This window comes from Heptranchias perlo, chromosome 9 (assembly GCF_035084215.1).
Source record: "Heptranchias perlo isolate sHepPer1 chromosome 9, sHepPer1.hap1, whole genome shotgun sequence".
Classification (NCBI taxonomy): Eukaryota; Metazoa; Chordata; class Chondrichthyes; order Hexanchiformes; family Hexanchidae; genus Heptranchias; species Heptranchias perlo.
In genome coordinates, this window is record NC_090333.1 from 55,603,890 (window position 1) to 55,619,844 (window position 15,955).

Below are 15,955 nucleotides of genomic sequence, written 5' to 3' on the forward strand. Positions count from 1 at the left end.
CTGGTTAGGCCATAGCTGGAGTACTGTGTGCAGTTCTGGTCGCCACACTACAGGAAGGATGTGATCGCTTTGGAGAGGATGCAGAGGAGATTCACCAGGATGTTACCAGGGCTGGAGCGCTTCAGCTATGAAGAGAGACTGGGAAGATTGGGTTTGTTTTCCTTGGAGCAGAGGAGGCTGAGGGGGGACATGATTGAGGTGTACAAAATTATGAGGGGCACAGATAGGATGGATACTAAGGAGCTTTTTCCCTTCGTTGAGGGTTCTATAACAAGGGGACATAGATTCAAGGTAAAAGGCGGGAGATTTAGAGGGGATTTGAGAAAGAACTTTTTCACCCAGAGGGTGGTTGGAGTCTGGAACTCACTGCCTGAAAGGGTTGTGGAGGCAGGAACCCTCACAACATTCAAGAAGCATTTGGATGAGCACTTGAAATGCCATAGCATACAAGGCTACGGACCAAATGCTGGAATATGGGACTAGAGTAGACAGGGCTTGATGGCCGGCGCGGACACGATGGGCCGAAGGGCCTCTATCCGTGCCGTATAACTCTATGACTCTATGACTCTATGCTGGGACCACTGTTCACTATTTACATAAACGATTTGGACTTGGGAATCGGAAGTACAATTTCAAAATTTGAGGCGACACCAAATCGTGGGGTATAGTTAATACTGAGGAGGACTGTGACAAAATACAGGAAGACATTAATAAACTTACAGAATGGGCAGTAATTGGCAAATGAATTTCAACATAGATAAGTGTGAGGTAGTGCATTTTGATAGGAAGAATAAGGAGGCCACATAGGCCTTGGAAAATAAGAGTCTAAATGGGGTAGAGGGGCAGAGGGATCTGGGGGTACAGATACACAAATCACTAAAAGTAGCGATGCAGGTTAATAAGGCCATAAAAAAAGCAAACAAAGCACTGGGGATCATTTCTAGAGGGACAGAATTGAAAAGCAGAGATGTTATGCTAAACTTGTATAGAACCTTGGTTAGACCACACTTGGAATACTGTGAACAGTTCTGGTCTCCATATTATAAAAAGGATAGAGAGGCACTGGAGAATGTACAAAAAAGATTTACTAGGATGATACCAGAACTGAGAGGTTAAACCTCTCAGGAAAGATTGAATAGGCTGGGGCACTTTTCTCTAGAATAGAGAAGGCTGAGGGTTGACCTGATAGAAGTCTTTAAGATTATGAAAGGGTTTGATAGGGTAGACATAGAGAAGGTGTTTCCACTTGCAGGGGAGACCAGAACTAGGGGCCATAAATATAATATAGTCACTAGTAAATCCAATAGGGAATTAAGAAGAAACTTCTTTACCCAGAGAGTGGTTACAACCTGGAACTAGCTACTACAAGGAATTGTTGAGGCGACTAGCATAGATGCATTTAAGGGGAAGCTAGATAAACATGAGGGAGAAAGGAATAGAAGGATATGTTGATGGGGTTAGATGAGGAATGGTTGGATGAGGCTCAGGTGGAGCATAAACACCGGCATAGACCTGTTGGGCCAAATGGCCTGTTTTGTGCTGAAAATTCTATGTAATTCTATGTAATATAGAAATTATTCTAAAACCTCCAGTTAGACATCTTTACTTTTTGGGCAAAGAATAATCAAGTTGCCCTGGTCTGCCCAAATTTGGAATACCTATCATTTAAATTCTATATTTAAAAAGAATTAACTGCTGAAAATGTAAAATAAAATCAAAACTTTAGAAACACAGGTCTGTTAGAATCTGAAGAGAGAAAAGATCAGTTAATGTTCAAGCGGAGACTCTTTCTCAGAATATTTCTCTCTCAAATACTAGCCTGTACTTTCTTTCAGGTGCTGCCAACCTTCCATGTCTTTTCAGCATTTTCCATTTTTATTTTAAATTCTATATTTATTCTTTTTATTTACAACGAAGAACAAAAAGACTTGTAAATGTTTACTGGCCTCTCATTTGAGATTACTAATGTCTCATGAGGTAACTCCCAACTGCATCATATTAATTTACTAATTCTTAATGTGCCTCTATCGCCCTTCCTCCTCCCTGTATCCTCACTGTGGTAGTCAAGGCTCATCACATGATCTCCATCTCATTCTTTCCCAGGATTATCTTCCTCAATCCTCCCATCCTCCTACAGGGTTTTAAAACTCAACTCAAGCTTGGTATAACCTAACTACTACCTCTTAATGTACCTCGTCTTCTCTCTGCCTGCTTTGAACCTTGATGCCTTACACCATATGGCCTTGGCCCTTCAGTTAGGTTTCTCAATAAATAAAGACAGCGTGCTGGAAAACCAACCTCAGAACCTGCCCAGCTGAGAGCAGCCTGATCTGAGAGGAAATGGGCAGAGGAAGTCCATTCTTTAGCCAGTTCAGCTGTGGAGGAGGGGAGCCTGTAGCCATACACTCAATGTTGATAGAGTTGTCCAATATGGTTGTGAGTTCCTGATTCCCCTTCTGATTACTGTGAATGGTTGGTGGAACTAAATCACAAATAATAGATGTTGATGTATTAGTAAATGTTTGTGACTTACCATTTTATGTGAAGGAGATGAATTAAAAACCATAATGGCACAATAATAAGATTGTTGCAGTGGGGAAATCTGAAAAGTTTTTCTCCAGAACTTTGAAAACATTAATATTTAATCCAATAAATGCTGCAATACCATTTAAAATGTCATAAAACAGACTAAAACAGGAACCAAATACAATAGTTATGGTGATGCATTCTAAGGACACATTAACATTGTTATGTATCATCACTTATCAAATAAAATAAGCTGCAAAATTTCATTTAAATCTTACATTTATTTGTTCCAATTGTCTTCCTTCCCCTCCTAAAGGTACCGATGCATGCTTAGGTTTGGTCCTGTGGGTGCTCGCGCCTCGCCCAAGTCGCCATTATGCATGTGAGCTTAGATAGCAAATGTTGGTATGCTATTTGAGAGGTTGGTGGGAAGGGCATGGTCAAAATTGATCTTGTTTACATGTACACTTTCCAGCAGAGGTCACTGGATGGAAATCAGAAATTTTTGGGAACCTTGGCTAAAGTGTCAACTTGGCTCAGTTGGGAGCTTTCTCATCTCGGAGTGAGATTCAAACCCCACTTCAGGAATTAAGCACATAAACTAGGCTTGTAGTCAAGTGCAGTACTGAAAGAGTACTCGATTGTTCAAGATGTTTTTCGGATGACTTTTTAAACAAATCTTTGTCTGCTTGTTCTTGTGGTTACAATGGATGGTATCCCTTGGCATTATTCCAAGAGCAGCAGGGAGTCTTTTCAATGTCTTGGCAAACATGCTTCCTTCAACCAAAACCACCAGCTGTTTGTGGGATTTTATTGTGTACCAAATGGCTGCCGTTTTAGCCTATAATAACAACAGTTGTTGCATTGTGGAAAGTATTTGGAGATGTTTATGAATGGTGTGATAAGGTGCTATATAAATGGAAATATTTATTTTTGATTTTTTTTCCCCCCCCTGTAGCCTGGGGCCATTGAGGCTAAATGTAGCCTCTCAACTGCTGACCTGGCTGAGATCAGCTAACTCAACTCAAACCAGGCACTGAACTTGGGATCTTCTGTATGGCTTAGTTGCCACACCACATAGTGCATTTACCCACTTAACTATCCCGGAATCTTGTACCCTTGGTTACCGCATTTTTTGTTCTATAATTAAAGCCAGAGCAGTAGAGATTCAGAGAAGTTTTGAGCGGAGCTATTAGATTCCACTCACCATAAACGTTGAGGTTGAAAATCCGATCTTCCTCACCAGCAGAATTGGTGGCCACACAAGTGTATTTACCAATATCTGTAGTCACTGTGCTGTTAATGTGGAGGGTGCTACCATCTGGACTCACTCTGATAGAATACAGCCACAACAAATATATAAAGCACAACAATATGCCTTTCTTCAATGAAGCAAACCACAAGAGATATAGCGGTTGATTCCTGATCTCCTGCCATAATGGTGGCGGAAACCCCTGAGAAACGACATCAGCAGCTGTTTGCATCATTTCTCTGGGGTTTCTGCCAGACTTAGGGTGGGAGATTGGGAGAATCCCTGCAGAAATTCTATCCCAGTGTTTTAAAGAAAACTGTCCTGGTCAAAATCTGTTGAAAAGCAACATTAAATGTACCTCAGGTACGAGTACCTCAGTTTCCTAAAGTGTATTCTTACATGAATATGTCTGAAGCACCATTTTGGGTCTTATTCAGGAATAATCGTTACATTTATTTTACTTTATACAATATGCATCAATACAAAAGTACAAAACATTTTTCCAACTAAAATATGAAAGAAAGCACCATCCCCTCTGGGTCCTGAATATAAACCAGCCCAGACTGACGGGATGAAAGTCTTATTTATGATCTTATATAAAATGAATTTGGCTAGTATTATTTATTTCCTAGTTGGTATCAATTCACAACACTAAACTACCCACAATTAAGCAATAGTTGATAACCAAATTGCCAGGCTTACTGAGATTGACAGCTGGTATAGGCATCAGAACTTCACAACTTCTGAGGTTGGAGTTAAGATCAACCATTAGAGCAGATTAAAAAGAAGCTTTAGCTAATACTGTGTCTCACTATGCTATGTTTAATTGGGAATGTTTGGCGCTGCACTGAGACTCAAAATTGAGAAGTGTTCCATTTTGGAGTGCTGTCATTTCTGACCATAAAGGGGGACAGAAATAAATGAATGGAAAGGAAAGAAAACAAGGGAGCTGCAAAACAAATTCTGTACTTGGTGTGGGGGGCGCGGTCTGTTTATGGGAATTAAGAGATTATATTACATGTTCAGATAAAAACTGCCTGTGAAAGATCTTGACAACTCCCTCCATGACTTTGAAAGTTACAAAAAAAAAGTTACAGATTCAAAGTTACCTTAATCGTTTATCATCAGAAGCATTAAGGGGTTTTCCATCTTTGAGCCACTGTACAAAAGGTCTGGGAATGCCTTCAGCAGCGCAAACCAGCTTCACATTTTCACCCAGTAGAACACTGACTTCACTGGGCATCTCAGAACCAAATATATGAGGAGGGACTGTAACACAGCAACATCCAAAACACCATCATACAGAGTAAGCCAACCTACAAAGAACTGTATATCCATAAATATTGATCTCAATAAGCTGCTTAAAGCCAAAATGTATAATAAGGGATGATTTTTAGAAACAGGAAAAGGCCATCACGCCCTACAAGACTGTTGCTTTTTTTCTTTTTCTCAACCCCACCTACCTTGCTTCTCACCATATCCCTAAATTTCTTCTCTTCACAGTAATGCACCCAGTTGCCCCTTTACCCCATTTATTCTAACTCTTCAGCGACCTTCCTTGATAACTTTTTGCACAGGTCTATTACTTTTTGGTGGAAAAGGGCTGTTACACTCCCTTCTTAACTCCTAACTTTGTCACCTGATATTTGAACCCTTTACTATCGTAAACAATTGATCTAACCCAGCTGTCAATTCTCTTCATAACCTTGAAAACATACATAGAAAATATCTAATGTTTAGCCATCGAATGCAAACCTCATTCCACTCGTGTTAAATGCAATATCTGCATCAGTATTAATCTGCTATCATACTTTGTTTACAACCATGGCCCCAAATGAATAAGCGCTGACCTCAATAGTCTGCATTCTCCCTATTACGGCGCAAGAAGTCCCCAGTTTATTGATAGGGGATCCAACATATTTATTTCTGCTTTTCAAAAAGTGTAAATGTGTTTGAGATGTAAAGTTTTAAATTCACTGTTAAATGTTTAGCGGAATATTTTCTTACTGCCATTCCATGTTCTCATGCTACCAGTTTGTATTTAACCATTGATACCACATATTAGAATAATTAGAGCATTTTAATTCAAGTTCTCAACTGCATGGTGTTTTATGAGATCGAAGATGAAATTGTTCTTCTGACGATAGTGCAAAACGGGCGATAGTGCAAAACGGGCGATAGTGCAAAACGGGCGATAGTGAATCGGCAGCCTGTTTTACACCCCGCCTGATTTTCCTTCCCATTGAAGGCTAATGATTTGTTATTGCCTGAAGAACAATTTCATCCCCTGTCCCCTTGTTTCTTAGCTTGTCGTTATTATCTGTGAGGATCTTATTAATGATTCTTGTGGAGAAAGTTTATTATCTTTGTACTACAGCTAAATAATATTACTCCCGTTTTAATTAGCTACAGAAACAACAACTACTTTAATTTAATTTATGTAATATTTTTAGCACTGTAAACATCCAAACAGATGACAAGCAGGAGCAAGAGAAGATTTAGAGGAGATGATTGAAGGCATGGTTGAAGGTTTTGAGGAGGATTTTGAAGTGGGAGACAGAGGTTTCAAAGCAGACAACTAAAGGTTAAGGTGAAGTGGAGAAAGCGGGAGGTTAGAGTTGAAAGAGTGCACTTTGGAGTTTAGGAAGTGAGGTTTCAGAGGCAGGGAGCAGCAAGGCCATGGAGGAATTTGAAAATAAGGACATATTTTGAATTCAATGTATTGGTTGGGGAACCAATGGGAGTCAGTGAAGATGGGGGTGATAGAGGAGTGACACATAGTGCAGGATATGGTGCAGGCAGAACAATTTTGGACGAGTTAAGAGCTTATGAAGATGGAGCTTGGCAGGCTAGTAAGAAGAGCATTGGAGAAGTTGAGCCTTGCGGTAATAAAGCCATAGATGAGGGTTGCAGCAGTGGCTGTGAGGTAAGGGTAGAGGCAAGTGATGTCGCTGAGGTAGAGATAGCGGTTCTTGGTCATGGATAGGATATGGGGTTTGAGGTTCAGTTCAGAGTCAGTGATTGTGCACTGTCCAGTTCACTGAAGCAGGTGAGCAGATGAAATTGGGGACAATGGTGTGCAGAGCCAAGCAGGATGGCTTCAGTCATCAGAAAAAGCCACAGTTATTATTTATTGTAACACCTCTCTGTGTGTATCACTCACAGGTGTTAATAAATGGAATATCAAGTTGTGGAGGTTGGATCTCTTGCACCCTATTTTTTTGGACTTACTGTACACCTGGTTTTGACCTGTTCTTTCTGGTAATGTAGTCAAGCAAAATAAGTTCATTACTGAGAAAGCAACTAGACCGGTGCAATGATCCTGCAATATTCTTAAAGCAACAGTAATAGTATTCTGGACACTAAACTCATACACACCTTGAATAGTCAGGATGTAGTTTTTACGTGCCGTTCCCTCCACATTTGATGCTACACAGGTGTAAGTACCACTGTCTGCCAGCTGCGAGCGAGCAATTTGCAGTTTGCTTCCTCCAGACAGAATGTGCATCTCCAAGGACTCGGCATTTGCTGAAGTAAAAAGAAATACAATAGCAAATTCTTTAAAAGGTTCTTTTGCTAAAGTCTCTGTTATCCATCTTCTAGGCCTTAGGAAAAAGGATTTTTTGAAAAATGAGTATTCAAACAACTCACGTTTGTAGCATATTTATATTGTGAATTGCTGATCCTAGTAAGACCAATTATAGTTAAAGGAGGAAACAGCATCTGCATTCTTTCATTTGTTAGTCTTTAATAAAAACATATATAATTATTGACCTTATTAACGATTTAAATGCTTATTGATTTTCCATTTAAATCCAAAATATTTCCATTATTTACTGGAAATACAGTGTGCAGGAAATCCAAACATATACCAGTAACATTTATAATATCTGTAAACATATAAACAGCCTATACAAAATCAAGCAAGAAGCAAATAAAAGCTATTTAAAGGGTACAATGAGGATGAAATGAAGTGTAACCACGCATGTCATTCTGAAAGTTTAATTTTGTAATATATATTAATATATAACAGACTATAATGCAAACAATACGTATAAGTATTGTGCTTTCCAAACTAATTGTAGACAGTCGTGCAGATTTATCCTGAAATGCTTATTTTAAAATAATTGAAACAATGCATTGACATTTTATCTGAGTGTAACAAAAAATATGTATAGACAGCAGCTTTGCCGTAACCCTCGATTAGGGATTATTCCCTTGCCAGACACAACTATGTCTTTTGAGGAAAGCTAGTGGCAGCATCTGAGTTGCCAACCCGCCCGGATTGTCTGGGAGTCTCCAGGAATGAAAAACAAATCTCCCAGGCACTGTTGCTAGCAACCTGAGAGAAAAGTACAGCTTTGTACCTGAGGCTTGGACCGGGATCCTCCCTTCACTTGCACACGGACGGCCTTCTGATTCTTGGAATTTCTTACGTGAAACCGCGAGCAAAGACACTCGGTTACAGGGGGCCCAACCTTTATATGATAAATTGTAATAACACTTGCAAACTGCAAGCAAGTGTCATGCGATCATAAGTCACACAATCATATCTCATGCGATTAACCCTTCAGGAATATGTCTAACCAAAATTGGCAACCTTATGCCAAGGGGTGGAAGTACACCCAAGCCCAGGTGGGAAAACAGAATGAACCTCTTTCTTCACAGGTGCAGTGCAACTCACATAAGGTGAGATGTTCCAACATGCAAAATCAGCCATTAAGTCTCTATGGCCTCAGTTGTGTCACTCGAGTATCAAGCAATCAATTGTACAGCTAACTGCATCCTCAATACTTAGTGCAGCTTTACAGCTATAATATCCAGTGTGAAATTAAACAATCTTAGCAAACATTTTACGACTATTTTGCAGATAAGATTTCTTTAAATTGCAAAAGAGTGAATGAAATAAAATCTGCAGGTGCTATGACATTTATTTGATTAACTGGAATTAAATAAGACCCCCTCCCAAGAGAAAGATTATAGATGGGAAAACCAAAAAACATCATTCCTATTATCTAGAAACTGACATTTGTGCTGGTATTTCCAGTTGTACCACTAGGGGGCATTACCTACCCAGCACTTCGCTAGATGGAAGCAAAAATATCCTTTTTAGATGTAGTCCAATGCCAAGTTAACAGTAGCTTACCAATGGTCCTCCCGTTCTTCAGCCAAGTTAACGTAGGTGGAGGAATGCCAGTAGCATCACATGCAAAAGTGACAGGGTTGCTAATGACCTCATTGATTTTTTCTTCTGCCAGGCCTTCAATACTGGGTGGGACTGCATGAGAAACAGAACAATTGAGTGACACATAATTAGAACTTCATGTTATTCCTGGCATCAGATACTGAGGGCAACTTGAAGCTTTCAGTTTTTCTGGCTGTATAAGAAATTGGCCATGATTTGCATTGCCTCTTCCTGGCTCCTCACCTTGTGCACATTTAAAAGAGGCACTTAACAAAATGTGATTGGCAATGCTTTTCCTGTGATGCAATTTGTGTTTATGCACTTTGTGCATTGCAGAAACATTATCCATCCACTTGTGAGTGACATCGTCACAGTGAAAATGTGCATAGTGACAAAGACAATGGGGGAAAAAATTGGATAGGGGCCGTTTTTGGGCGTAGGTAGCGTGATGTGCTATTACCCCACGCCCAATGGCCCCTGTGCAGACAGGACGCAAGTTTCAGCCCACTGGAGGACTTAGCTGTAATCAGCGTTCCTTTCCAGGCCTTGCACGTGGAATCAATGCAATTCGCATTTTTCACCACCAGGGGGAGCTCAATCTCTTAAAGGGAGGAAGTTTCTTAGAAATCTCTTAAAGGTAGTTGGTACCTGTTATTTGTTGAAAATAACAGTCTACTGTCTGCCCGGAGTCTGAACGGAGATCAGACATCGCACACATAAAATACAGATGCAGGTCCCATCCTTATGTTTTCAAACTGATGAGTTATGTTAAAACATTGAATAAGGTTGCACACTACTAAATCCCACATCCTCCAATCTGCACGCCAGACCTCACCAATCTGCTGATCTGAGTTGGTACCAGGCCTGTGAGAGTGCATGCACCAAGGTTCTCTGCTGATGCACTAGAGACTAGAGGCAAGAGGTGGACAGAAGGAGGGACATCCTATAACTGCGGTGGGTGGGGGGGGGGGGGAACAAGAGGTCCCCCAGACATCTACCCAAAAGTCAGCGGGAGGCAGTGGGGGACGAAGTCAATGCCAGGCGCACAACATCATGAACATGGATGCAGTGCAGGAAGTTGTTCAATGGTTTGACATGAGTGGTCAAGGTGAGTGAGGTCAACTGTCAAGTGGCGTCTCCTACCAACTACACCACGCACTACATCCCCCACATACCAATAAACTCTTTCCATCAGTACTCAACTCTTCCAACCAGATGCTTCCTCTCACCCTTACACATTACCATTGTTTTAAGCCGCCCACCCACAACTCACAGGCCACACACACTGGCAGCTACTCAACCATGACTGGCACATCACCCAGACACACGTCGCGCTTTCTTGCAGGAGAAGGTGGTACATATCAAGAGGCAGCAAGTGGCAGTGGCATTGAGCCCCTCGAGCCTGTTCCACCATTCAGTGAGATCCTGGTGGACTTGTGACCTAACTCCACATACTTGTCTTAGCCTCATATCCCTTAATGCCCTTGGTTCACAGAAATCTATCAATCTCAGATTTAACTTTCACAATTGAGCTAGCATCAACGGCCGTCTGCAGAAGAGCGCCCCAAACCTCTCCCACCCTTTGTGTGTAGAAGCATTTTCTAACTTCACTCCTGCACGTCCAGGCTTTAAATGTCAGGTTATGTCCCGCGTCCTAGTATTCAAGTATAGGAGACCTCCAAAAACAGTTACAAATGTCTCGGTAGCCAGGAGCAATAATCCAGTTACTAATCTGTAAATCCTGCACGGTCCCTTTAAATAGCACTGGTGGGGGGGTCCTCCAGGCACTCTACAACATGTTCAGATGGTCGTGGTTAAGACTGTGTGTTGAGTTGAACGTTAAGTCCCAAAATGGTGACTATCACTTTAAATCAGCATTGCATACTGATTGAAGCCATTTTCTCCCTACTTTACACGATTCCAGCGTGCGTTATCTGCACCTGCGCTAACTCCTACACCAAGATGGCGTCTGGCACACGACACGCTGGAAACGTGCGTGCGTATCCAAGATGCCATCTTGGATGTCGGAGAGGTCGTGTAGCGCCGAAACAACAGGAGCTACACGGCCCAATTTAGCGCCCAATGTCTCTTATTCATCTCTCTGCTGCACAACTTTCTCCCCTCCTCACCTCAGGCTGCTGGTTCTTCCACATGTTTCCCTGAAATACCTCACCCAAGTGCTCATAAATCCTTTGTGAATCCGGATGGTGAGTATCAGCAGGATATTCAACTGTGGGCATTCCGATCAAGCTTAATTCTATCCTGGCACAATACCCTCCCTCCTCACCCCCTCACAAACACACACACACACACACACACACACACTCGCCCCCTGCTGGAAAGCGTGAGCTGCTTTATTTCTACCTGGCTTAGCCTGGAGGGGCTGAGGTCAATGAGAGTCATTTTGCTGCATGGGTTGGGAGCAGCTAACTTGGTACAGAGCAGGGATTAAATCTGGGACCCTCCTGGTCTGTATGGCTCAGTGTATGTACTTAGGGCACCTCAGCAATGGTTCTTTGAAAAAACACTATCAAATGTTTCAGGGAAGAAAGCAGCACTGCAGAGTGTGTCATTTTGTGCTCTGATGATGTTTTCTGGCAGGACTGACAATGCATTGTGTATTGTCAAAACGCAGAAGGAAAGAATGCCAATGACTTTCCACTGACAATAATGCCCTTTTAAACACCACAAAAATCACACTTCATTAATTCCAAATGAAAGTGGATTAAGGCTATCATGCAGATTAATTAAATATCTTATTAAAGACACTATATTGGCTTTGATTTGCTATGCTTCTGCAAGCAACACAGATACAAGAAGCATAATAGTTTCATGCCCCATGTCCTGGCCCTGAGCCGGTTTCCTTTTGTTTGCTGTTTGAAATGCCAGAAAATAAACATTATTTATGGCAGTCATTTATATATATCCAAGATACTGATATAACTTTAAAAATATTACCATCTTATCAACAGCTTACATTTCTATCCTGCTCCTCACGTACACAGGGACATCTCAGAGTGCATTATGGGCAGTGGATACTGAGCAGGAGGGAAAGAGGGATTAAGTGTCAGCCTTGGCTCAGTGGTAGCACTCTCGCCTCGAAGACAAGAAGGTAATGAGTTCAAGCCCCACTCCAGAAATTTGAGCACACAATCTAGGCTGACACTTCAGTGCAGTCCTGAGGGAGTGCTGTCTTTTGGATGAGACGTTAAACAAGTGGACGTAAAAGATCCCATTGTGCTATTTGGAGAAGACTAGGAGAGTTCTCCTGGTGTCCTGGCCAATATTCAAGCAACACCACGATAACAGGTGATCTGGTCATTATCTCACTGCTGTTTGTGGACCTCGCTGTGTCCAAAATGGTTGCCACGTTTCCCTACGGTACAACTTTAAAAATAATTAATCGGCTTTGGGATGTCCAGAGATCATGAAAGGCTCTGTATAAAATACAAGTTCTTTCCTTTAGATTGACACTCCAGGGCAGTACTGGAAATTACTTGCATTTTATATAGCCCCTTTTAGTACTAAGGGAGAGCTGCATTGTTGAAAGTACCATCTTTCGGGGGAGACTTTAAACCGAGGTTCCATCTGCTCTCTTAGGTGGATCTAAAAGATCCCATAGCTGGAGAGGTTCTGGCATCACTAAAACAGACTATCTGGTCAGTTATCTCATTGCTCACTGTTTGTGGGACCTTGCTGGGTGCAGATTGGTTTCTGCGTTTGCCTACATTTCAACAGCAACAACACTTCAAAAGTACTTCATTGGCTGTGAAGCACTTTGGCATGTCCAGTACAAATGCAAGTTCCTTCTTTCTAGGAGGAGGCCAAAGCACAGTGGAAGAGGAGAGTCTTTAATAGGCTTTTGAAGGCAGGGAGGAAGGTGGTGTGGTTGATATATTTAGGGAGGGAGTTCCAGAGGACAACATTGTTGGTGAAGGAGTGGGAACTTAGCAAGGACAGGGATATATAGGACTTGGAGTGGGTGAGGGCATGAACCACAGCCTTGTGGATGGCTTGTTGTTTATGGAAGGTGGAGGCGGGAAGATCAGCAAGGAAAGCATTGGAGATCAAGCAAATCTAAATACCTGTACAAATTTGTGTGGAATAGAACAAGTCTTGTCTGTATTAACATTGCTATAATCAGCACATAAGGTGTCAAGAAATAAAGTTAAATTTGGAATATAAAACACTGAAACGTTAAATTACTGACATTTACTGACAAAAACTTCAATGCTTGTATCTGAGGAGAGGGAAATGCACAAGTTGTCACCAGCTTGTCGCCACCTTTTGATCCGAAAACAAGTTAGAGTCAATTGGTTAGTCAAATTTGGCTTTGATTTTTTCTAGGATACCCCACCGTCTCCCCACAGTTAATATTTCTACAAAGAGAATCCAGCTTACCATGTACATTGAGGTGGAAATTCTTATCCACCTGTCCAGCGATGTTTGTGGCTTTACAGACATACTGGCCTGTGTCTGAAACCTACAGTGAAAAAATACACAAAAGACATTGTGAAAATCTTCAAAACATCTGAAAACAATGTAGTTGCATGGGATTTAATAATCTTCATACATTATTATTCAAGAAGGTTGTACTAGTAACCAATTTAATTCTTCACAAATTATGAATAGGTCGTTCCTGACTGTTCAGCTTTTCAATTGTGCTGACATTCCAGGAAAATAAATTTAATATTTTTGAGGTTCATCCATATTTATTTAAACTTAGTTAATCTAAAAGGAGAAACTTGAACTATTCGTTTTCGAAAGGATGCAACTGAGGAGAGACTTCAGACGTATTATAAGATATTAAAGAGTACAGAGCACTAATTGAAGGTAAACTTTGCAAATTCAGAACTCGGGGGTGCAGGTTCAAACTGGTGAAAAGCAAATTTAGGACTGATGTCGGGAAGTTCTTCCTCACGCAGAATGATCAGTGCATGAAACTGATTTCCAGGTAAGATTTGGGGCGGAAAACTCCAGAACCACTTAAGAGTCAGTTGGATTCTGTGATGAGGACTGTAGGTTTTATAGACGAATAAGCAAAGGAGGCTGGGAGTAAGAATATAGATATGTTTTTACATTATTCTAATACAGAACAAAGACAGAACAGTAATGTAGACAGAATTGATTTAATCGGTGTGCTCCTTTTGCATATCTAGTTTCAGTAGTGCTTTGTTAATTATGAAGAGAAATGGGCACACTCACATTTTGTTTTGATAAAAAAGGAATTTAAATGATGATGTCTTATTTTAGAAGCTAGACCTTAAGTTCTACATTATTACAGAGCATGGTAAAGCCGCTTTGAAATGGTTGTACCTAAGCGACCCTACTGTAGTCATATTCTGAAGCTGTGAAATGGCCAGTTTGATGATTGTGAGTGGGAATGGGTTAAATGGGCCTGCTACATCTGATGAGGGGGTGTAATGGTCAGTAAGTATTCAAATGACTGAAGGTGTGAAGAGGTGGAATTACTAATGGGACAAAGAATAACCAGTCTGTATCTTCTATTTTCTGGAAGATTTCCTTTCGATGGATTGAATATAAATTTAGACTGAAGAAGAAACTGCACTCTGCTGTGAGACAGTTTGACAATGTCAGTCTTTTGATTTTCTGATTGGAAATGTCTGTACAGTTTAGAATTGCATATAAAGTTCCTCCTTCTGGTCAAATAGAAAAAAACTGCTTTCCAGTAGTTTCATTGATAAAGACAGAGGCCAGTGTCCAGGACTTGAGCTTGTAATGTCGGCTGAGAGTAATGAGAGAGTGCTGCATTATCAGAGGTGTGGTCTTTTGGATGAAACGTTAAACTGAGGCTCTGTTTGTCCGTCTGTTCAGGGAGACATAAAAAATCCCACGGCACCATTCAAAGAAGAACAGGGGAGTTCTCCCAGTAACCTGGACAATATTTATCCCTCAACCAACACCAACAAAACAAATTAGCTGGTCATTTGTCTCACTGCTATTTGTGGGACATTTCTGTGCGCAAATTGGTGCTGCATTTCCCTACAAAACAGTTATGATTGCAGTTCAAAACTAATTCATTGGCTGTGAAATAGTTGGGACTGAGTTTCCTGCGGCCATGAAAGGAGTCATATAATGGAAGTTTGTTCTTCTTTCAGTGTGAAACTCAGGCATACAGGCCAGGAATGTCTAAGTTTTGATCCTTTGTTTGTGCTGTGTTGCTCTCAGCTTGGATGGCAGCAGAGGTACTACAATTGGCTTTAGTATCACTTATCTAGGGTCTCCCTCTCCTGATTGGTGCCCAGTGACCCAAAATGGAAAGTACATGTGTGTGGACGTCAGGTGAGGCTCAGTTGCGATGCTCTCCATAGTTGAATAACCATGGACACACACTACCTGGGCTCATACATGTAGAAGTGAAGGTTATCAGAAGTATCAGTAGGTTATTCAATCATAGAGAGAATCATAATCGAGCACGATCTAGTCTATGGGTGAATAAAATATTTGCAACTCAACGGTTTCTGAAAATGTTTTCCCCATGAGTGCAAATACTGTGCACCGTTTCAGTTAAACGAGTCATTTCATCACTGGATTCAATTCCAGCCCACACTGACAGGATGGAAGTCTCCCCTATCTGCTGACTGTAAGGGTCCCGTTTGAAATATGTTTGAGTAATCTCAATCCAGTTCTTGGTGGGTAAAGTCTAGAGCTTTACTGCCCCTAATTCAGCATTAATTGACAGGATCACTCAGACAGGCAAGATGGTAGGTGTGGGAAATGGAAAATAACATCACAGTGGTGCAAGTAGGGGGTGCTCTTCTAAGGTTAGGGCTGAGGCACATTGCAGGGGCAGAATAGAGGGAGCTTTGCATCTAACTGTACGAAACATGACCTGGGAGTGCCTAATGCTGATGCTGGGTGTCTGAAATGTAAAGTATTCAATTTACCAGTGCTAATTTGAATTCTGTATCCTGAACCATAAGTAACATTTCTTATAAAAATTAGTTGTCCCAAACTCTCCGTCTCTCAGT

At 41.2% G+C, this 15,955-nt stretch overlaps 1 protein-coding gene across 4 annotated transcripts in view; it reads right to left on the reverse strand.

The window, feature by feature from the left end:
• hmcn1 (hemicentin 1) overlaps nt 1-15,955 on the reverse strand; it is a 505,541-nt gene that overhangs the window by 96,601 nt on the left and 392,985 nt on the right. For all 4 annotated transcript variants that reach the window (XM_067990488.1, XM_067990487.1, XM_067990489.1 and 1 more), the window contains 6 exons: nt 13,365-13,446; nt 8,925-9,056; nt 7,157-7,306; nt 4,888-5,047; nt 3,734-3,858; nt 2,299-2,482 (listed from right to left, as the gene is read on the reverse strand). In XM_067990488.1, the coding sequence (XP_067846589.1) occupies nt 2,299-2,482; nt 3,734-3,858; nt 4,888-5,047; nt 7,157-7,306; nt 8,925-9,056; nt 13,365-13,446 (833 nt within the window). The remainder of the gene's footprint in view (nt 1-2,298; nt 2,483-3,733; nt 3,859-4,887; nt 5,048-7,156; nt 7,307-8,924; nt 9,057-13,364; nt 13,447-15,955) is intronic.